The following is a 22,816-nucleotide window of genomic DNA, read 5'->3' as shown; positions in this document are numbered from 1 at the left end:
CCACTGAGCTGGCTGAAAACAATCACGGTCCTGTGTGCCTGCAGCCGCTCTTCACCCTTGCCTAGCAGAGCTGGGGACAGCTTTAGGTTGGGGGAAAGGAGAAGGCGGGTATGCACAGAGGCTGGTAGAAATGCACGCGTGCACAAGCACACACCATGGACATGCCCTGGGGATACTCTGCTAGGGCTCAGAACACAGAACAGTGTCAGTGAGCAGCCTCGGGAGACACGGAGGTGAGGCGGCTTGAGTCTGGACTGGGCCAGCCCTGCTCTTAATCACCATCCGCTGAGGGTCCGTGCCCTGTTCACACAAGGAGGGTCTGTGCAGTCTCTGCCTTATCCGTGTGCAATTTGTCCTTATGGAAGGACAAACTCAGGAGAGGCTGGGATCTGAGGATCGCAGTTCAAGGCCAGCCCAAGCAGGACTCTTGTCCCCAATTAACTACCAAAATGCTGGAAGTGGTGCTGTGGCTCTAATGGTAGCGCATCAGCCTTGAGTGAAAAAGCTAAGGGACAATGCCCAGGGCCTCGGTTCAAGTCACCATATGAGAAAAAGAAAACAAAAACTCCCGACCTGTCTCAGGGCTGTAAGACGGAGGGTGAGCCACGTCACCGAGTGTCCAGGAAGGCCAAGGCCACAGCGGGCACATGGAGGCCTCCAGGACCTTTCCACTCTGTCATAGCTCTGCCTCGGCTGAGCGGCAGCCTGCAGCTGGGTCCTGTCCTCCTGGCAGAGCGAGGGGTGGAAGGGACATGGTGCCAGTGCCCTGCTTCTCTCCTCCCAATGGCACTGCTGCCACCAGCCTTCCCCAGCTCAGCCGGCTGCAGTGCTAGGACGAGAGTCCCACCCCAGACCGGCCCACGACGAGGAGGCCCCTCCTCCACGCCAGCCCATGCCCAGGGGCCCCTCCTCCACGCCAGCCCATGCCCAGGGGCCCCTCCTCCACGCCAGCCCATGACCAGGGGCCCCTCCTCCACGCCAGGTGTCTGGGGGGTCTTACCACAGGTGGGCACGTCCTCCTCGGCCGAGGAGGTCTGCTCGTCAGTGGATGGCTTCTTCTTCCCCAGCCCAATGATCTTGGTGATTTTTTTCCCGGTGACCTTGGAGACAGTTCCCTTGGCCTCCGCCTTGGAGCTCTTCTTCCTCTTCACTGTCAACAACAACAAGTTAGCTGTGGACGCTCGCTGACGGGGGACACGAGAGCGTATCAGCACCACGCGCTCTTCACTTTGGGTGCCATGCCGACAGGGGCTGCACTGGGACCCGGGAGCACGGGGCGATTGTGCGGGGACTGGCGCCTCCCTGGGACTCGTCCACGTGGACACTTGCTCCTCCCTGCACTGTCTGGTGCTCTTGGGCCAGCCCCTGACTTCCAGATGTGCTCAGCTGGGAATTAACAGGTGGTGTATAAACCTAGGAACGTCACGCACGGCGGTGCTCTGCTGAGCATCTGAAGACATGGTGAGCCTGACTGGGAGGATGCGCGTCGCGGGACGCACCCAGGTGGGCAGCGGGCTCACAGGAGCTCTGACCCAGCCACGAGGCGTGTCGCCGCCACGGTGCCCGGCCCTGGCTCAGCCCCTCGCGCCCCGTCCTGCCCTCAGGCTTCCTCTGCACCCAGTGGAGCGAGGACGCGGGCTGGGGCTGCGGTGTGGGGTGGAGGGGCACAGCTCCTCACCTGTGGACAAGGTGAGCTGGCCAGGCTCCTAGGGCCCGTGCTGTGGGACCCTCCTCGGCCACAGGGGCTCCCTGGGCTGCGACTGAATCCAAGTCAAGCCACGGTCACCCTCCCTTCTTCCCCCAGTACCCCAACCCTCCGTGGGCCAGCTTTGGGGCAACACAAACCCTTTGAGGAATTAGAGACCCTGAGCATACACGTTTCTTGGAAAATCTGGGAGAAGCTGCAGCCTCCTTGCTCCTGTCGGAACAGCATAGAGGCACAGCCGCTGTGCCCCCCTCCCCCCAGTCAGGACACAGGCACAGCCCCCCCCCAGTCAGGACACAGACACAGCCCCCCTCCCCCCAGTCAGGACACAGGCACAGTCCCCCCCAGTCAGGACACAGGCACAGCCCCCCTCAGTCAGGACACAGACACAGCCCCCCCCAGTCAGGACACAGGCACAGCCCCCCCCAGTCAGGACACAGGCACAGCACCCCTCAGTCAGGACACAGACACAGCCCCCCTCAGTCAGGACACAGGCACAGCCCCCCTCAGTCAGGACACAGGCACAGCACCCCTCAGTCAGGACACAAGCACAGCACCCCTCAGGACACAGACACAGCCCCCCTCAGTCAGGACACAGACACAGCCCCCCTCAGTCAGGACACAGACACAGCCCCCCTCAGTCAGGACACAAGCACAGCACCCCCTCAGGACACAGGTACAGCCCCCCTCAGTCAGGACACAGGCACAGCCCCCCTCAGTCAGGACACAGGCACAGCCCCCCAGTCAGGACACAGGCACAGCCCCCCTCAGTCAGGACACAGGCACAGCCCCCCTCAGTCAGGACACAGACACAGCCCCCCTCAGTCAGGACACAGGCACAGCCTCCCTCAGGACACAGACACAGCCCCCCTCAGTCAGGACACAGACACAGCCCCCCTCAGTCAGGACACAGGCACAGCCCCCCTCAGTCAGGACACAGGCACAGCCTCCCTCAGGACACAGACACAGCCCCCCTCAGTCAGGACACAGACACAGCCCCCCTCAGTCAGGACACAGGCACAGCCCCCCTCAGTCAGGACACAGGCACAGCCCCCCTCAGTCAGGACACAGGCACAGACCCCCAGTCAGGACACAGGCACAGCCCCCCTCAGTCAGGACACAGACACAGCCCCCGTCAGCCTGATCGTCCACTTGCAACCTCCATCCAGAAGCCCAGAGGCTGTCGCTCCTGTCTCAGGAGATGCTGTCCTCCACTCCCCACCTGTCCTGTGGGGTGGGGCTGAGACCCCAGGAGACCAGCTGAGGCCGGGCGGTCCTCGGGAGGGAGATGAGAGAAGGCGGTGTGTGAGGCGGGCGCAGCTGCAGGTCTGCGTTTGGGGCGGGAGGGATCTGCAGGTTCTCAAGGCCGCATGAGGACAGGACTGAGGGACATCTTTCTTCAAGGAGGAGGAGAGGCCTCAGCACACAGCCCTGCAGCCACCTGCTCTGCCCACCAGGACTCTGACCTCTGACCTCGGCAAGGAATGCCTCTGCTTCCCCGAGAGAGAGAACGCAGAACGGACAGGCGAAGGGACAGGAGAAGGAAGCACCCAGAACTTCTCAGGGCTATTTCACACATACTGTGGAACTCCACCACTCTCAGCTCGGCGAAGGTGCGCGACCGTCCACGCGGCAGGCGAGGTGGAAAGGAGCGGCGGGGGCGGCCGACACCGCGCACTGGGAACCCATAAGCACCCCACGAATACCTAAATATAACCCCGAGGCTCCTTATTCTCCACAGAGCGCGGGTGCCCATCTTCCAACGTCGGCTGGGAAGGACCCCCCCCCCCAGGCTACGCGCGGATCAGCTAGCACATGCGATTCTGCAGAGACACTCAGCACCCGGGGGGCTGGCGCCAGGACCTGACTCTGCACCGTGTCTGGGACACAGGATCCCCCTGAGGCAGGGAGAGGCTCACCCAGATCAGCCGCTACCTTCACCAGACACAGACATCAAACAAAACCAGGGTGCTCAGGCTTCCTCTGTGTGAGGCACGGATCAAGCAGGTACAGCTTGGAAGCTCAGCTAAGACCCCACCACGGAGGAGTGGCCTGGGGCGGACAGCCCGAAGGAAGCTGGGAGAAGTTAAGGTGCAATCGCTGTACGTGGGCCGCGGAGTCGAGAACACAGCCCTGGCCGGGGAAAGGTCTGAACCAGCTTGCCTCTAAGTCCCAAAGCACAGAGGGCATTCTCGTTAAAAGGGGGCACCAGTAAGGCTGGGTAAGTGCACAGCTACCTCAGAGGTAGCTGAGGTCTGAGGATCACGGTTCAAAGCCAGCCCACGCAGGAAAGTCTATGAAACTCTTATCTCCAAATAACCCACAAAAAGCCAGGAGAGCTGTGGCTCTGAGCATAAAAGAGCTTAGGAATAGCACTCGGGCCCTGAGTTCAAGCCCCAGGGGAGGAGTAGCAGGGAACAGGAAACTTCTAAGTGCAAATAATACGACAGGTGCACATTCAGACACTGTACTCCCACACAGATGTGCAGCGGTGAAATCACACAAGAGAACACAGCAACAAAGAAGTACCCACTCCACGCCCATGGCGAAGCAGGCCCAAGCATGGTGATGCACACATGCTATTCCAGCTACCTGGGAGCCCCCATTCAAGTGAGCAACACAGGGAGACCTCCACCTCAAAACAAAACAAGAGAACTCTAAACAAACAAAACAGCCAAGCAAGGACATGGAGATTGCATGTTATTTTACTGCAGGGCGAAACTCAGAAAGCACTTTCCTGTTTTGATTATACATAATTCACCCATGGAAGGCACAGATAATACCTTCCACTCAGTGCTTCTGGGCGACAGGACTAAAATACACTCAGGTCAGACAGAGCCGGAAAGCCGCAACCAGGGAGCAGACAGCGTGACCCCCCCCCCCAGCATGAACTCCAGCCCTGCCGGTCAGACTGTCTGCGCCGTGCTTTCCAGGTAGGGAGTTGAGGTCACAGGTCCAAGCAGAGCACAGAGGCCTGGTTTGTCAGGCACCGCGCCCTCCACCACCCACTGGGCACACTCAGAGGGAAGTCTAGCCACAGCCTAGAGATAATCTGTGCCAAACACACGTCTGATAAAGGACGTGCATTCAGTGACCTGACGTGGATGCAGTCAAGGGCCTCCGTTACCAAAACCTTGCAGGTGTGCAAGGTCACGAGTCGCCAGGGAAGCCTCAGGTGCAAGTCAACGGCTGAGGGGCAAGAACGGCGGAACAGAAGAGGCCGTCCTCACTGTGAATCTACGGGACCTTGCAATCCCACGCCTGCAGCTGGCTGGGGAACACGAGGACACACCACGTGCACATAAACAGAGGCATCACAACTGCCCAGACGCCCCCGGCCTGGCGCGAGGTACCCAGCGGGAGTCCTTGCACACAGGGGAGCCTGGCCCGGTGACAGGAGGGGCCATGCCAGAGCCCGCCCCGCCTGGCAATCCCTGCCCACTGCCACCACGGAGAGGCCACGCCCCTCAGTTCCGTGCAGCAGGGCCAGCTGGGCAGCTCTTAGGCCAGGGTGCTCAGAGGCAGAGGTCGTGACCATGGGGAACACGGGGACATTTGGGGCAGTAGTCCTGTGACCTGTACCATGTTAACTGTGCTGATGCTACAGGCCTACAAGTGCTACCCAAGATCACGAGGTAACAGGCCAAAAGAGGTAGATTCATGGTGCAGTTTGTAGTGCTACCCAGCCCAGTTTAAAACAGATGCTGGGTGGGAGGCTCATGGCTCCCGCCTATTCAGGAAGCTGAGATCTGAGGATCGCTGTCCAAAGCCAGCTGGGGCAGGAAAGTCTGCAAGAATCATTAGTTCCAATTAATCATCAGAAAACTAGAAATGGTACTATGGCTCCAAAGTGGTAGAGCTCAAGCCTTGAGCAAAAGAGCTCAGGGACAGCGCCCAGCTGGAGATCAAGCTCCACGGTTAGCATCAAAAACACAGACACTAGGGCTGGGAAGGTGGCTCAGTGGTAGAGCGCTTGCCTTGCATGCCTGAGGCCCTGGGTTCGATTCCTCAGCACCACATAAGCAAAAAGAAAAAAGCCGGAAGTGGCACTGTGGCTCAAGTGGTAGAGCGCTAGCCTTGAGCTGAAGAGCTGAGGGACAGCGCCCAGGCCCAGAGTTCAGGCCCCATGACCGGACCCAAAAAAAAAAAAAACAAAAAAACAAAAAAACAAAAAAAAAAACAAAAAAAAAAAAACACAGACACTGGCCAGGCTCCCACCTTCAAGTCTATCTACTCAGGAGGCTGAGATCTGAGGATCAAGGTTGGAAACCAGCCTGGGCAATAAAGTCTGTGAGATTCTTACCTCATTATCCACTAAAAATCCAGAAGTAGCTTGAGCACTAGACTTGAACAAAAAGCTCAAGCCCCAGGACCAGCACCCAAAAACAAATAAACAACAAAACTCAAAATCCCTACACTAGAGCTCATAAAACACAGGTAAGTCAGCAGGAAATAAAGTTGGCAGAGGGACTACCAGAGCTGTAAGTGGAAGAGAATCCCGGGATGCTGACCCAGGATGCAAATCCTGCTCAGTGGTGCTTTCCAGGCCAGCCTGAGCCTCCCTGAGAAGGCAAGTCTGACCCCGGCGACAGCACGTAGTCAGGGAAACAAGCAAGTCCCAAAAGGCCGTCCATCGCAACATCCACAGGGACATCTGGGGCGCCAGGGGCAAGGAGCAGGTGGTGTCAAGTCACTGGGAGCAGGGCCTGAGCAGGACTCAGGGACAACACAGCCCCTGGGGAGGAGTGAAGACCGCCAGGGTCCGGAATGGCAGGGGCAACCAGTGCTGTGTCGCGAGACACACAGGGGGCCCGTGGGGAGCCGGGCGCTGTGCCTGCGCAGAACCGTGTGTCTGTCCTCTGTGGCGGGGCAGACACTCACCTTGCTCCTTCCCGTTGCACGTGCCGACGCCACTCTCCACGACGCCCTCCCCGTCGGAGCTGGGTCTCTCGGAGGACAGTTTCTGTAAGGATGCGAGGGCCACGTTACCCCACAGTGGTCCCGTGGAGGGCGGGGCCGAGGCCCGGGCACACGGAGGGCCAGGAGCGCAGCTGGGTCCCAGGACTGCGGCTCAGAACGCTCCACCCAGTTCTGGAACAGTTAGGACTGTGAAAACGCTTCCCAGCTGCGGCAGTGAGTCACACATGACCCATGGAACTTCCTCCCTGTGCCCTGCAGCCCTTGGAATGAGCAGAGACTCGGAACCCCGGCCTTCCAGGACAGACCCCCATTTATCTCTCTCAGAACTTCCCGGGGTCTCCACAGTGAACAGGAAGAGGTTTTGTAGTCAGGGTCCATTGCTGCGATGGCTGGTTTTATGTGTCTGTCTGGTGACTAAAATCCAAGAATTGTGAACAAGCCCCTTCCCTCCGCGGTGTGGGTGTCTCCCCAACCTGGTGGAGGCCCGAGCTCCCCGGGCAGGAGGGATTCCCCAGCACAGGACGGCACCGTGCGCGCTCCCAGGTCCCGGCCCGTGGCCCACACTGCGGGGGCTGACCTGAATCTGCCCAAGTCTCCTCCTGCCCCGCACACGCCCAACACGCTCCACTGCTGAGGTCAAGGTGTGTGTGTATACTGTGTGTGTGTGTGTGTGTGTGTGTGTGTGTGTGTGTGTGGTGTGTGTGTAGAGAAGACTTCACATGGAAAGCCAGGTCCCCGGCTATAGGCAGACAAGCAGCAGCACTGGGCACAGGGCCCGGCTCGGGGCTCGGGTTCCACACCTCTGAGGCGGTGGGGCAGCAGCCCCGCCCGGTGCTCTGCCTCACAGTGGGAGCGAGCATGGAGCTGGGGCCTGCCAGGGACGAGCGTTGGGAAGGTGCATTTATGAAGCTCCTGCTGTGTTCTGTAAGGAACCAGTCTCGATCGGGGCCCACTGAGTAGCTACGTGACTTTGCAGGAGACCCTCACCCTCTCTGCCCACACCTGCCTGCATCGTGGGGAACAAAACAAGCAGCCCTGTGTGGGAGATGACTATAGGCCCTGAAGCGCATGGGGCCAGGGAGATAGAGGGTCGTGGCTTCCCTGCCAACAGCAGTATGGAAGCGTCCAGAGAACGGCGTTAACTCTGAGCAACATGAACGCTCTCAGTGCAATGAAACAGAAGCCCGAGGCCGGCGGTGTACAGAAACGTCACACTGCGGCTCTCGAATGTGCTCGATCACTAAGGATCAACGACCGAGGCAGAGATGAGCACCTTACCTTCTCCAGCTCCACCTTGTGCACGGGCGCGCCGGGCAGGGGGGCGCACTCTGGCTCTGAGGGGCCCCCGCAACCGCTGTAGGCTTCCTTGATCACCTGTGAGGAACAGAGGCCTACGCTGTGAGGAGAAAGGAGGGGGGCGGGGCCCACAACGAAGGTGGACCCTGTCCACTGGCTCATTTACTCGCCAGACCAGTGCTGCCCGGCCTCCTGCCGCCCCAGACTCCGGGGCCACGGTGGCAAATGCATGTGGGCTCCTGGGCTAGGCTCACAGAACACGGCAAGCAGGCACAAGAACCAACAAGAAGCCCAGGGTGAAAGAGGGGAAGACAGAGCGCCCGGGACTGCAGGAGAAAGCCGCAAGGTTGAGCAAGATGGCCAAGGAGAGGGCATGAGCAGGAGGGGCCCACAGGACGGGGGCGGGGGCGCCAGGGAGGAGGAGTCCCAGAGACAGCAGCCGGGAAGCAGACAGGGAGGGCCCGCAGCGGGAGGGAGGAGTGCGCAAAGGGCAGGATTCTGAGTTGTGCGTCCTGCTGAGGGCTCCGGTCACCCGGATGGCAGCTGAGTGCTGGGTGGGGGACCCTGGTGCAATGAGACTTGGGGAGCCTGGGCCTCAGGCCCTGTGGGATGTGAGGAGCCCCGGCCTCGGGCCCTGCCGGTGGCCTGGAGAACCTCCTTCCCCACTCTTGGCCATCATTTCCTCATTCGCAGAATCAGAAAGACCTGTCTGCAGGACTGTGGCTAAATGAAGTAGCACAAGAGCCTACAGGCACAGCGCCCGCGCTTGGATCTAGAATAGAGACAGCACGAGTCAACATGCACGGCACCTGGGCCTGAATCTAGAATGAAGATAGCCTAAGAACCTGCATGCACGGAGCCTGTGCCCAGTCAAGAACCACTCCTTCCAAACAGGAAGCACTGACCGCCACACCCGCCTGCCGAGACTGCCCTCGTGTGGAAGGAACGAACTCAGCAGAGCGCAGACGGGGTAGAGGAAGAAGCGCAGCTGCCTCAACAGGTAATGGGTGGGTGGGTGGGTGGATGGATGGACGGAAGGACAGATGACAGATAAAAGGATGTCTGGGTAATGGCCGGTGGATGGATAGATGGCTGGTGGATGGACGGAAGGATATATGAATACTGGATGCATAGATGATGGATAGAAGGATGGACGGACGGATGCAGGAAGGAGGAAGCTGGTTCTCTATGCTCCCACTTCCTTGCTGATTTCACTTTGGCCTCTTTGCAGTAGCTTTTTATTCCTCCTCGGCATTTTTATTTGATTGAAAGACCAGACTATCTTTTCTCCAGGGAAGGAGCAAGGTACAATGGGAAATGACTAAGCTTTCATGCCAGAGAAAGCTGGGTATGAGCCCCAGATGGCCTCCTTGCTACCTGAGCAGGCTGAGTCTTCCCCTCATCTAAACCACACACAAAATCGCACTGCAGGTGGCCTGGGGTAGACGGACTGGCGGCAAGTGTGGGCAGCCCGCCCACCCAGCGCCTCTCCACACCAGGCTGCTGCCCACAATTACAGCTCTAAATGGAGGAAATGTGTTTCAATTATACAAGCAAAACTGAATCTGCTGGGCTCCTTATTTTGCACTAAAGGAGTGTACCCCTAAACAGAGCTGGCCAAGAACTGTGGTCTCAGTAACAGAAATACCCATTCCAGAAAGTTGCTTCTTCCTGTTTCATTTCCGCTGGGGGAAAAATACACACCGTGTTGGCAGCTCTGACCCCCTTGTTCGTGCGTGCTGTGTGTGTGCGCGGGCATGCAGGCACATGTGCACACACACTGCCACTCCCATGCCCATAGCTAAACAGAGCTATACTTCAGCATCCAGCCCGGGCTCCCACCTCTTGGCCTCCTGCTCTGGATGGGTGGGTAGACGGTGGACAGATGGAAGGGTGCATGATAGATAAAAGATGTATGGATGATGGGTGATACGGATAGATAGACGGATGGTGGGTGGATGACAGATGGATGATTGGACATGATTTACATCCAGAATGTTCCCTAAAGGCCATGCATTGAGGGTTAGGGGCCAGCCTGTGGCATTACTGGGAGGCGGACCCTGAGGGGTGGAGCCTCCTGAGGGGAGGCCAGGTGACCGGGGTGTGCAGGGAGCTGGCGGAGGTGAGCAGCTCCACCACTGCCTGCCCTGCCAGGACAGGCAGCCTCGGCCTGAGCCCAGGGCAGGGCGGGGTGAGTGGGGGAGGGCGGGGTGAGTGAAGAGGCCATAAACAAAGGCTGAGTGGCCTTCAACAAGCTCTTTGCAGTCGGTTTCTGATGTTCTGCGAGAAGTTACATACTTAAGAGGCTTGTGTTCAAATTCAGTCACATGTCCTTCCCCAAACAAGTGGTTATGTGTGTGGTATTCTGCTTGCTTCTAACTTGAACCCTCCTCTCCAGAAACACAGTTTCTGCACATTTTTTTAAAGAAACCCAACCACACTGTTTCTGGGAATACTGGCTCTCGTCTTCTGTGTGACCTCTAAGGATGGCTCATGCTTGCCCCTTTTGTGTGACTACACAGACGGACAGACAGACACACTCAGTTCACTGCGGCCAGAGCTGGTGGCTGCGGCATCTTCAGGAGAACCTCCGGGTTGGTTAAGTCCTGCAGGGAGTCGCGTGCTGTTACCCATCATCATCCTCACATTTATCACACTGGGCAAAGGGATGTGTGTGTTTCCAATAAAGCATTTCAATCATTACACTAAAGTCGTGCTTCAAAATACCAAAATCCTCGATCAGAAGCTTTGAACAATGGGGCAACGGCAGTCTGTGTTTAAAACAAAAGACCATCACTGGTTTATGAGCCGGCCCCGCCATGCAGACAGTGCCACGCCTTTACTTCAGCTTCTTACCACAGGGTTCATTTTTAATGGGGGGGGGGGCGCAGGGGGGTAACTGAGGCTTGAACTCAGGAGCTCTTGCTTTTCAGTCAAGGCTGGCAGGCTACCACTTGAGACTCCTCCACTTCTGGCTTTTAATCAGAGTGCTAAGGATGCACTCAGCCTTTTCATTTTACCTCTTTGATAATTCTCTTTGACAGACAGATGGAGAAGACCGGGTCGATGAAAAACATCCGGAGTTCAAGGCACACAAGGACAACTCCGGATTTCCAGCGCCCTTGCTTCTCTCTCTCTCTCTCTCTCTCTCTCTCTCTCTCTCTCTCTCTCTCTCTCTCTCTCTCTCTATCTCTCTCTCCTCTTCTCTTCTTCCTGTCTCTGTCTCTCTCTCACTCTCTTCTCCCAGCTAGGAGAACTGCTTTGTTTTAATTTATTTTAATTTATCCCATTCATAAAGACGTGGACTCTGTAAGGTAAAGGCTGCGATGACAGCGCTGATTGACCTCCCATAAAACTGTCATTACTAACATTTTATGATATTTTGAGGAAACTGAAAAAATTACTAAGAATAGAGAGTAGAGGGGGCGCTCAGAGCCCGGGACGCGCAGTGCGGCCAGCGCCGGCCAGTGTGGCTTCGCGGCCACGGTGGGCGGCACACTTGGGAAGTGGGACACAGCGCCAGACAGAGGTCCCCACGCACAGGAGGCCTGGGTGGCACTGCACAGCACGGACAGCACGGAGAGCCAGAGCAGCGGGAGACCACACCAAAACCACGCAAGCCCACGGCCACCCCAGAGCTCCCGGGGCCACAGCGCAGGGCCGCTCCCTGCTCCCCGCAAGCTCCCCGACTCCTGCTGGGCAAAACTCCGGGTCCACCCCAGGGAGCACTGCAAAGGCAAGGCGGCAGCACAGGGAGCACTGTGAAGACAAGGAGGGAGCACAGCACAGGGAGCACTGTGAAGACGAGGAGACAGCACAGCACAGGGAGCACTGTGAAGACAAGGAGACAGCACAGCACAGGGAGCACTGTGAAGACGAGGAGGGAGCACAGCACAGGGAGCACTGTGAAGACAAGGAGACAGCACAGCACAGGGAGCACTGTGAAGACGAGGAGGGAGCACAGCACAGGGAGCACTGTGAAGACAAGGAGACAGCACAGCACAGGGAGCACTGTGAAGACAAGGAGGGAGCACAGCACAGGGAGCACTGTGAAGACGAGGAGGGAGCACAGCACAGGGAGCACTGTGAAGACAAGGAGACAGCACAGCACAGGGAGCACTGTGAAGACAAGGAGACAGCACAGGGAGCACTGTGAAGACAAGGAGAGACACAGCACAGGGAGCACTGTGAAGACAAGGAGACAGCACAGGGAGCACTGTGAAGACAAGGAGACAGCACAGCACAGGGAGCACTGTGAAGACAAGGAGGGAGCACAGCACAGGGAGCACTGTGAAGACGAGGCGGCAGGGAGGAGGGGCAGGGCCACAGAGATGAAACCTGACCGGTGGCCACATGCCCCATGACGCAGGAGGGGCCGCCACTGGGTTGCTCATTCACGTAACCATGGAAAGCCATACAATGCTCAGATACACACACAATCAAACCCAGAAGATGGCCCAGCTCTGAGACGCTCGGGGACTCAGCACCACCGTGAGGCAAACGCTCAAACCGCGGACATTTGAGAAGGTGGGTAGCTGGGGGAAGAGGGTTTCAGCCAGAATGGGAGGCACGAAGAGAAGAAGGTGTTCGGGTTACTGCGTTCTGCCGGTGCTAGAAGAACCCTACTCTGAATAGCAGCGGGGGGGGGGGGGGGGGGGGGCGCCTCAGGGATGGCCGTGAGAGGCGCCCGGCGGGACGGCGGGACACCTACCTTGAGCCACTGCTCCGCTTGCTCCCTGCTCTGCACGGCGAGCACCAGGGGGTCGGTGCCCTGCTGGGTGATCTTCAGCTCGTGCTGCTTCTTCTTGCTGTCTTTGGGGATGTAGGCGACGCTGCAGCCCTGCAGCGGCAGCTCCATCTGCGGCTGCTGGTCCTTGGAGCTCTTGTAGCACTGTGTTCAACACAAGCCAATGCGTCCTGTCGGGGAGTGGCACGGAGCCGGGCGCGTGGCTCCCGCCCCAGGATCACCGTTAAAGCCAGTCTGGGCAGCAACGTCTGGGAGACCTACTATCTCCAATTAACCAGCAAAAAGCCAGAAGTTCAAGTGTGGCTCAAGTGGAGAAGCACTCACTTTGAGCAAAACCACTAAGAGACAGAGCCCAGGCCCTGAGTTCAAGCCCCAGTACTAACTCAAAAAACACAGCAAAATAAAGCCTGGCATTGTGAAACTGTGGTGCCAGGCTTGGTCGTGGTTGGGAAGGGTCTGTGCACACACGCACGCACGCACGCATGCTCATTACCAAGAGTTCACTGAGCATCTGGACATGATAAAGCTGAGGTTCTAGATTCTGCGGGAGCCAGGGAGGCCCTGCTTGGATAAGGTGGAGGTTCTCAGGTGCTGCTTCACAACATGCAATTCTGTCTAAATAACGCATCAAATGCACTAGCGTTCACACGATCACTGTGGCCTGCCAGGCTCTCTCGGATTTGCTGAGGCTGCACAGCCTGCACTGCTTAGGGTCAGCAAATGTCACTTTTGTGCCCCCCCACCAGGTGCGCTTTCCTGTGTCCCCCAAAGCTCACGCTGCTCGGCAGGCCCGCCAGGTGCTCTAAGACGCCCAGCGATTGGCTCACAGCCGAGGTCTGCGTCCTGCAGCCCTGGTGTCTTATTATTTGGAACCAAAGACATCCTGTGTGGGGAACACCTGGTCCTGCTCAGTCACTGGTCCAAGCTGGGCCTGGGAGTTCAAGCTCACTGAGTCCGCTTCCTCATTAGCAAACTGGGCTTTGACACTGTTGATATTTTACTAATTGACACTAAAAATCACATGCTACCAAGTCCTGAGAGTCTACACAAGACTCTGCATGTGTGCCATTCAACCCCCCCAGGTGGAGCCTGGGTGGCTTAGTGCCGACCCCAGGCCACCTGCACAAGGCAGAGCCAGAAGGCAGCGCCGACAGCACGGGGCTGCGTCCTGCACGCTGCCCACCGGGGATGGGCAGTGCGGTGACCGTCACCCACTCTCTGTTCAGTCTGAAAAACACTTGGCTTTCCCACAGCTAATTTGCTTTATGTTAACAGAGTTGTCTGAGTAGCTAAACCATGAGCTCTTCTGAATGAAGCCAAAGTCGATGCTTTCTCCCCATGTTTCATTTTCTTTCCACTATTTGGAAGTATTCTAAGTGGGAGCTATATGGTTAGGATGTAGAGAGGAGAAACTCATTGAAGGCCAGAGGGGAGGAGGGAGAGAAGATGTAGAGGGGCGGGGGGAAGGGTTGCAGGCCTGGACCCCAAGGTGCTGCTCCCCGCCCACGGCCCAGGCTGTATGTGGGGTGTGTGTGCTTAAGACATCGTCTTCTAACCACATCTGCAGCCAGTACATGAGACCGTAAATGAGGGCTGTGTCCATGGAGTTCTTCAGACTTTAAAATCCCCAAGAGCATCATTTCTGGCATATTCTCAATGTGGGAGACATTCAGGCCACACATGTGGAGAAGCAATGTACCCCACTCTTCTAAAAGACACTGACAAAGACATTCATTTAAAAACATACGATGGTCTGTGACTCTAGGAAATTATGACTCCCACAAGTCAAAAAACTTGGTTTTAGCAACAACAACAACAAAAAAAAACCACCAAAAAACTATCATCTGTTCCATTAAAACATGACCAGTGAAAACAGAAAGGCTCAGTTTTGCTTTGTGACACACTTCTGAGCAATTACCAGCCAACTTGAAAGAAAAGCAGAAGGCAAAAATGTACTAGTAAGAGCCAGGCACCAGGCAGGAGGCTGAGATCTGAGGACTGCAGTTCAAACCCACCATGGGAGACAAAACTATGAGACTCTTATCTCCAATTAACCAGAAAAAAGCCAGAAGTGGAGCTGTGGCTCAAGAGGTAGAGCACCAGACTTGAGCGTAAATAGTTAAGAAACAGCACCCCGGTCCTAAGTTCATGCCCTAGTGTTGGCACATGTGTGCGTGAACACGAACTAACGAACATACATGAACAAACACACACAGGTTCTGTCGAGTTCATAACTGATGATCAGGCATGTTTTCCAGTGGGGAGGAGAGGGAGGACAGGGAGAGAAGAGGGTGGGGGATGGAGGCTCACCCCCTTCCCTCATTAGAGGCTTCTGGGAACAACCCCACAGCCCACTGCAGGCTACGGCTTCCACCCCCAGCTTCTGGTTCATTCTCTCCAACTTCCTATGTTGCCTCTTGGGTTAATTTCCAAAGAATTTCCTTCCCCCCAGCGCCTCCCCTCCCATGGTGACCTGGCTGGGAGGAATTCACTGACTCACGGTCCATCCTGCACCGCCAGGCAAGTTACAGCATTCGAGCATTTCCACTGACAGCAGCAGGCCCGGCAGGGCGGGGGGGCTCCAAGCCTGGCCTGGGATGCACAGCCTGGCTGGCCGCCCGCCCAGGCCCAGCCAGGGCTCGGCGGGGCTCAGTCCAGCTCAGCCTGTTCACTGAGCTGGGATGGCTCTGGCGTTCACCGTGCCCCCAGCACTCCAGGGCCCGGCTCCGGCGTTCAACGCAGCCCCAGCACTCCAGGGCCCGGCTCTGGCGTTCAATGCGGCCCCAGCACGGCTCCCTGCCACGCACGCCCGGCACTGCAATGCGCTTACCAGCAGCTTGGTGTCCTTGACAACGCACAGCAGCTTGGTCCACTGGCCGAACCGTTTCTTGCGCAGCAGGAAGGCGCAGATCTTGGCGTCCTTCACCAGATCCATGGAGGCCTCCTCCGACGGCCACTGGTGCCGCGTCTTCTTCCCCTTCCCATCCTCCTCCTCCTCGTCGTAGGACTCATAGGAGCTGCTCATGGCGTCCGAGTCATAATCTGCCAGGCAGGTGAGCACAGTTAGAGGAGCACAACACTGACTTTCTAATCTCTGAGGAAACCCAGTGAGAAAGGGGTGGCTGTGCTAACTCAATAAAATGCTCCCACAGGAAGTGACTAAACCCATCCCTAAGCTGGGTTCTGTGACTCCTGCCTGTAATCTGTTACTTGGGAGACTGAGATTGGGAAGATCAAGGTTTGAGGCCAACCCCTGGCAGAAAAGTCCTCAAGACTCCGTCTGCACAGAGGGAAGCCGGATGCAGCAGCGCACGCATATAATCCCAGAAACTGCAAGAAGCCTCAAGATGGACCGTGGCTCTCTCCTAAAAGTAACTGGTAAAAAACAAAAACAAACACAAAACTAGCCTCCTCTCTGCTTTTATCTAGCTCTTTTCTCTTTCTCAGCTCTCTCTTCTCTTTCCCAGCTCTCTCTTCTCTTTTCTAGCTCTTTTCTCTCTCTTTCCCAGCTCTCTTTTCCCCAGCAATTTCTCTTTCCCAGCTCTCTCTTCTTTTCTAGCTCTTTTCTCTCTCTTTCCCAGCTCTCTCTTTTCCCCAGCAATTTCTTTTTCCCAGCTCTCTCTTCTCTTTCCCAGCTCTTTCCCAGCAGGTCTATTGAATAAACCTACCCCTTACCTGAAAAAAAAAACTAGCCTGGAGGCTGTATCGGCAGTAGAGTGCCAGGGTGCCAACGTAGCGTGCGAGGGGCCGAGTTCAAACCCAAGGACCACCAAGAGGAAGAACCCCAAGCCATGGCTGTGTCCCATGCCCGCTGCAGCCCGCTCCGGGGACCCCACTCACTGGCTGTGATGTACTCTGGGGCCTTCCCGGGACTCAGTGGCACCGCTTCCTCATAGTAGCCCTCGGGGAGCGAGGCCGTGGGCAAGGGTGGAGGCCCGCTGTCAGGAGGCTGAGGAGAGGAAAACTCGGGGTTGGCTTGGGGTTGGGGGGCTTCACCCCACAGCACTTCCTCCTCACAGCCATCGCTGGACAAAAGCCCTCCACCCCCAGGCTGCAAGGCCAGCTCCTGTTCACACCACACCAGCCCTGCCCTGGTCGCAGCCATGGCCACGGCCACACCAGCCTACCAGTGAGACGCTGCACACAGCAGCGGGTCCTGGGCACAGCAGCCCTCCCCAGTGCAGCCGGGCTGGCTCGGACCGGCTCAGGCTGGCCTCTGGGCCTCTGACCCAGGGATGGGTCCTTGTTCCCTTGTCCTTGCAATCCCCGCGTAGACGCGCCCCATAAACTTCCCAATCTCTACCTCTGGAGTAGCTGGGATTATAGGCAAGAGCCACCATGTCCTTTGTGACTTTAAACTGTTGATCCTTCCTGGTGATCACACGCTGGGAACAACCTCATAGAGAAACACTCTTAGCTCAGTAATTCTACCTCTAAGAATGCATGCCGCGTCCATCAGTAATGTGAAAAAGGGGCGAATGGTGTTTAGGCAATCAGGTCAGCTTTGGCCTCTCTGCCAAAGTCAGGGAGAGCCGGCCCTGCCTTCACGGCAGGATGAATGTGGCTGAAGATGAGCGGCATGGCGTGTCTGGGCAGAGCAGGTTGGTGAAGGGGCCCTGGCTGTGCCCCGGGGCTCGCGCCGGGTGTGTGACATTTCAGCGGTCTTCACAGCAGAGCATGTGCAGCTCTGCCTGCGCCCTCGTACACCACCTACAACACACGCTGGCGAGCTCGGGGTCCAGACGCCGCCATCTTCCCATGCCATCCCTCACTGACGCTTGTGGCAGCGTGTCACTACGATCGTACTGTTTCCTCACTGGTCACCATCCCACGGTGCCCTCGTCACAAATCCAAACCCCTCATGAGGATGTGGAGACAGGAACTGCCGCCGATGGGGGCGTGGCCTTGGAGAGCTGGACGACACTGGGGTCTGGGAACATACCTCTCCCTCCCGCCACCCGTGGGTAAGGGCGTCACTGGTCTGGGGAGGCACCCGTGGGTAAGGGCGTCTGGTAAACGAGGAAGCAGCATGGCTCTGCGTGAGCCAGGCCCGCCACCGCCCCTCCCCCGCCGGGCTCCAGGGCTCTGCTGAGGACAGGTAAGGGGACATGGCCCCCGAGTCCCCCGTCGGCTGACCCCACTGACAGCAGGCGTAGAAAGTTGAGTGCCGGCGCGGCCCGCGCGGCCGCTTTCCCCGACTGAGCAGGTAGCAGGCCTGGAACTGCACAGGGCGGTACGCAGCGCCGGCGGCGCAGGCCCGTGCACGTGCAAAACTTGACTTAAACACAAAACCTCAAACGAAGCCACCGTGCTAGCATGTGCACACTTGGTCTCTCTTGAAGAAAATGACTCCTTAAGGGCAGAAGATTCCTGGTCACAGCCGGGGACCTCAGAGGTGACTCGAGAGCCCTGGGGCTCCCTGGCTTGGCTCTGCCTGCCCAACCTCTGCGTCTCTGTTCCTGAACCTGACCCAGGGCTCGGGCAGTCTCCCAACGCCACCTCTGAGCCAGGCCGCATCCCAGCCAGGCCGCATCCCAGCCAGGCCGCAGGCCTCCTGAGCTGGCTGGGCCTCGGGCGCCCGCGAGGGGCAGGGTACTCACTCACCAGCCACGGCTGAGGGATCTCCGGCAGAGGCAGCTGAGGGGGCGCTGGCAGGCCGCTGCTCTCCGGCCGCGGGGCGTGCTCCTTGGCTTCAAAGCCTGCAAAGCAAGCAGAGCACAGGGCTGGTGAGGGGCGCTGTGGGCAGGCTCCTTCTCCAGTGCTCCACAGCGATCTGCAAGGTGGGATCGTTATTCCCTGCTTTCCGAGTAACTAAGTACACGACAGGACTGCAGAGGGAGAGAGGAGAGGGAGAAGAGGAGGAGGAGAAGAGGAAAAGGGAAGGGCAAGGAAGGGGAGGCGGAAGTGGGGGGGGGGCGGGGAATAGAAATGGAAGCCAGTGCTTTAAAAAAAAAAAAAAAAACAAAACCATGTGGCTGGTGCTTTAGCATAGCAGGTGGTAAAGGAAGGCTTGGTGACCGGAAGCATCAGAGGAAGCATCAGAGGAAGTGCTCAGAGGCCCAGCGTGGGCATGAGGAGAAGCCTGAGAGGTGGGGTCAGGTGTGTCAGGTCCTCCGCCCACCCAGGCCCCCACACCACGGCACCCCAGTGGGCGTAGTCCAAGCCGCCACCATCTATCACCCAGACTGGGGCAGAATCCAGACAGCGCCGCGGGTCCCCTGCGGACCTGCTGCCCACGTGCCCTCCGCCTCTCTAACCTGGCCTAGAGTCCCCTCAGCCCTCTCCCAACACCACAGAGAGTGTGCAGCGACCGTCCCCCCTCGGCACGCACGAGGCCGGCGGGCATCTGGGAAAGTGGGTGCAGAAGTGACAGGGAAGGTGTTCGCGGGGCTACGCTGCTTGCGCAGAGGACGTGGGTGACGCAGAACCCGGCTCTTCCTGGCAGAGTCTGAAGATCAGAGACGTGCTAAAGAGCCTACAAGGCCCCCCCAGGAAGAGCTCCGGCAGGCGTCTGAGCTGCTTCTAGAAACAGAAACATGGCGCCAGGTTCTGACCCCTCCAGCTAACACTGGGGTGCTCTTGGGGGCCCCACAATTCTATTCACTCCTGGCAGATAGCCCAGCACTTGGCACAAGACAGGCTCTCAAGGACACTCGCCAAATAAACAGCTCCAATGACCATCAATGAATGGGCAAAACATCTTAGAAAGCAGGTGGAATCCAAGGCGGGCTGGAGGTGAAGGGGCTGGGAGAAGGGAGCCCCCTCTGGAGGACTGTACCCAGCCCACCTCTGGAGGGCTGTACCCCAGCCCACCTCTGCAAGGCTGTACCCCAGCCCGCCTCTGGAGGACTGTACCCAAGCCCACCTCTGGAGGACTGTACCCGAGCCCACCTCTGCAGGACTGTACCCGAGCCCACCTCTGCAGGGCTGTACCCGAGCCCACCTCTGGAGGACTGTACCCCAGCCCACCTCTGGAGGGCTGTACCCGAGCCCACCTCTGGAGGACTATACCCGAGCCCACCTCTGGAGGACTGTACCCCAGCCCACCTCTGGAGGACTGTACCCAAGCCCACCTCTGGAGGACTGTACCCCAGCCCACCTCTGGAGGACTGTACCCCAGCCCACCTCTGCAGGACTGTACCCCAGCCCACCTCTGCAGGGCTGTACCCCAGCCCACCTCTGCAGGGCTGTACCCCAGCCCACCTCTGGAGGACTGTACCCGAGCCCGCCTCTGGAGGACTGTACCCGAGCCCACCTCTGGAGGACTGTACCCGAGCCCACCTCTGCAGGACTGTACCCGAGCCCACCTCTGCAGGGCTGTACCCGAGCCCACCTCTGGAGGACTGTACCCCAGCCCACCTCTGGAGGGCTGTACCCGAGCCCACCTCTGGAGGACTATACCCGAGCCCACCTCTGGAGGACTGTACCCCAGCCCACCTCTGGAGGACTGTACCCCAGCCCACCTCTGGAGGACTGTACCCCAGCCCACCTCTGCAGGGCTGTACCCGAGCCCACCTCTGCAGGGCTGTACCCGAGCCCACCTCTGCAGGGCTGTACCCAAGCCCACCTCTGGAGGGCTGTACCCGAGCCCACCTCTGGAGGACTGTATCCGCAGCAGGATGTTGCTGAGCACTGCCTTCTTCTCCCTGACGGTGGTTGTGAGATACTCATGGTCAAGGAGTTCCAGGAAGAGGCGAAGTTCAACTATTAACTCTTCCATTGCTGAGAACAAAGGAGAGAGAAGGGAGGGGATTATGAGACTCCTTGGTATGTCGGTAATGTCACAATAAAAACCTAACCAAACATCACAGCATGAATGTACACCTCAACCTCCAAAGCCTTTCATTCCTAGCTTTTCCTCAAGTGCTCCCGCTTAGCAGATATCAGGTGTACAAGGCGTTTCACTGTGGTATTTTCATGCATGCACAATGTACCACGATCCAGCCCAGCCCCCGCTTACGCTCTTAGCCTCCCCGCGTCGGAAGACAATGTAAAACATTTCATTATTCTACTTTCATATATGCATAAAAAGTAATTCAACCGTATCACCCCGAGCCCACCCTCTCCTTCTGTCTTATACCCTCCCCTTCGCGTTTCTACCCACAGTCCCGGTTCCACGTTCCTGTCACTCAGGAACGACTGGATTTGAATAGGACAGCATGCAGTGCTTGTCTGCCAGCATGGTCTGTTTCACTTAACACGATGACCTCCAGTTCCATTCATTTTCCTGCAATAGGATAATTCCACTTTTCCTTAGTGCAGGCTAATACTATTGTGTATGTGCATGCGTATGCATGTGTGTGCATGCACACACACACCCATCGTATTTCTCTTTGTCCATTCAGGTGGAGAGCACTTGGGCTGAGTCCACAGTCGGGCTATTGTGAACACTGCTCTGCAAACCCAGGTGTGCGGGTATCTAGGTTGTGTTTTCACTTAAATTCCTTCAAATACAGCTGTAGGGTGGCATGACCGTCCGAAGGCAGATGCTTTTGATTGTGTGAGGAACTTCCACACGGACCCCCACGGTGCTCCCACCAACAGTGTCTGAGGGTCCGTTTCCCCATATCCTCGCCAGGATGTCTTCCTGATTCTGCCTGGGGCGAGATGGAATCTTAGTGGAGTTTGGCCCTGAATTTGTTTTATGGCTAAGGATTTTGAACATTTCTTCATGTATCAATTAGCTGTTTGTATTTCTTCTGAGAACAATTCAATTCACATATGTAATTTTTAATGGCAATCTTTGTACTATTGTTTAACTTTCGGAGCTCTTGGAGTATTTTGGCTATCTTCTTTATCTGATGACGAGCTAGCCAAGGTCCTATCCCAGCAACCACTGCAACCTTACTGAAAGACTACTGAAGACATGGATGTCCCTTCTGAACAAACATGGGTGTCCCTTCTGAACAAACACCTGGCTCCTTCACATTGTGTCAAAGCAGCAGATTTCAGCTAAAAGAAGCACCAGAGCCAGCTGCCAAAGATGATGTCATGCCCCAAAGCTGATGTCACCACTTAGTGTCAATGTACGATGCTGAATTCCAGTGTTAAGGGGAAGAAGGTCGGAGCCAGGTGCACTGACTTATCCCAGCTACTCAAGAAGCTGAGGTCAGGAGACTCACAGAGGCCAGCCTGGGCAAAAAGTATTAAGATCTCGTGTCAACTCTAATGGCGCACGCCTGTAATACCAGCCACATGGAGGCACATGTTAGAGAAGCGTGGCCCAGGCTGTTACAGATTTTTTAAAAGGAGGAGGTGATGGTGAAGGAAGAGGAGGGGGAGGAGGAGAAGGAGGAGGGGGAGGGGGAGGAGGGGGAGGAGGAGGAGGAGGAAGAGGAGGAAGAGGAGGAAGAGGAAGAGGGCAACGGCAGGGCAAGGGGAAGGAGAAGGAAAGAGGGAGTAGAAGGAAAGGGGGGAGGGGAGGCAGGAGGGATAGGGGAGAAGAAGGGAGAGGAAAGGAGGGAGGGAGGGAACCGCAGGAGTTGCAGCCTTGAATCCGAGCCAGAGGGGTCTGCAGGCATTCTCTTCTCTCCAAAATGTTACAGTGGTAGAAATGACATGAAACAGCGTGATGTGACTGGCCCAAAGATCTACCCCGAGGTAACAGGGGACTCATTCCCTGGAGGACTTCCGCTCATCCTAAGCCTCTGGCGCTCACGTGGCCCCTGCCGCGCTCCACTGCCCTTTACAAAGTCCAGGCAATGCTCATCAGCACACAGCTACAATCCCAGCTCCAGTTTTTCTTAGTCATGTAATACGATAAACAGTTCCCCAAGTCGTCTCCCTCTTGCTAAAGATAGGATGGGTGTTATGAACCCGTGGGCTAGTGTGCGGCAGAGCCCGCATCCATCCAGCAGGCCGCTCCTTGACCACACGCTTGCAGCATTATCAGAACTCAAAGATGGAGGACCCACGGTGGAGGCTGTTGGTCCCCGGAGCTCATCAACAGCCTCCCAGCACCAAACAGCGAGGAAGGCTGTTCTGTGAGACTCTGCACATCCAGCGGGAGCCGGGCAAAACAGATCATTGCTCAGAAGACCGCCATGTGGGGCTGGGAAGGTGGCTCAGTGGTAGAGCGCTTGCCTTGCATGCATGAGGCCCTGGGTTCGATTCCCCAGCACCACATAAGCAAAAAGAAAAAAAGCCGG

The 22,816-nt window shown here is 57.4% G+C and overlaps 1 protein-coding gene across 4 annotated transcripts in view; it reads right to left on the bottom strand.

Moving 5' to 3' along the window:
• Positions 1–22,816, bottom strand: part of Afap1 (actin filament associated protein 1) — an 82,072-nt gene that overhangs the window by 21,598 nt on the left and 37,658 nt on the right. For all 4 annotated transcript variants that reach the window (XM_070021785.1, XM_070021789.1, XM_070021786.1 and 1 more), the window contains exons 2-9: positions 20,262–20,390; positions 18,273–18,367; positions 16,509–16,617; positions 15,499–15,710; positions 12,633–12,812; positions 7,904–7,999; positions 6,587–6,668; positions 1,001–1,150 (exon numbers count right to left, since the gene is read on the bottom strand). In XM_070021785.1, coding sequence (XP_069877886.1) covers positions 1,001–1,150; positions 6,587–6,668; positions 7,904–7,999; positions 12,633–12,812; positions 15,499–15,710; positions 16,509–16,617; positions 18,273–18,367; positions 20,262–20,388 — 1,051 coding nt within the window. In that variant the 5' untranslated portion in view covers positions 20,389–20,390. The remainder of the gene's footprint in view (positions 1–1,000; positions 1,151–6,586; positions 6,669–7,903; positions 8,000–12,632; positions 12,813–15,498; positions 15,711–16,508; positions 16,618–18,272; positions 18,368–20,261; positions 20,391–22,816) is intronic.

Source organism: Dipodomys merriami, unplaced genomic scaffold, assembly GCF_024711535.1.
Source record: "Dipodomys merriami isolate MVZ:Mamm:240054 unplaced genomic scaffold, mDipMer1.0.p SCAF_143, whole genome shotgun sequence".
NCBI lineage: Eukaryota > Metazoa > Chordata > Mammalia > Rodentia > Heteromyidae > Dipodomys > Dipodomys merriami.
The sequence above is the reverse complement of the archived record's forward strand: the minus strand, read 5'-3'. Positions and strand labels throughout refer to the sequence as shown.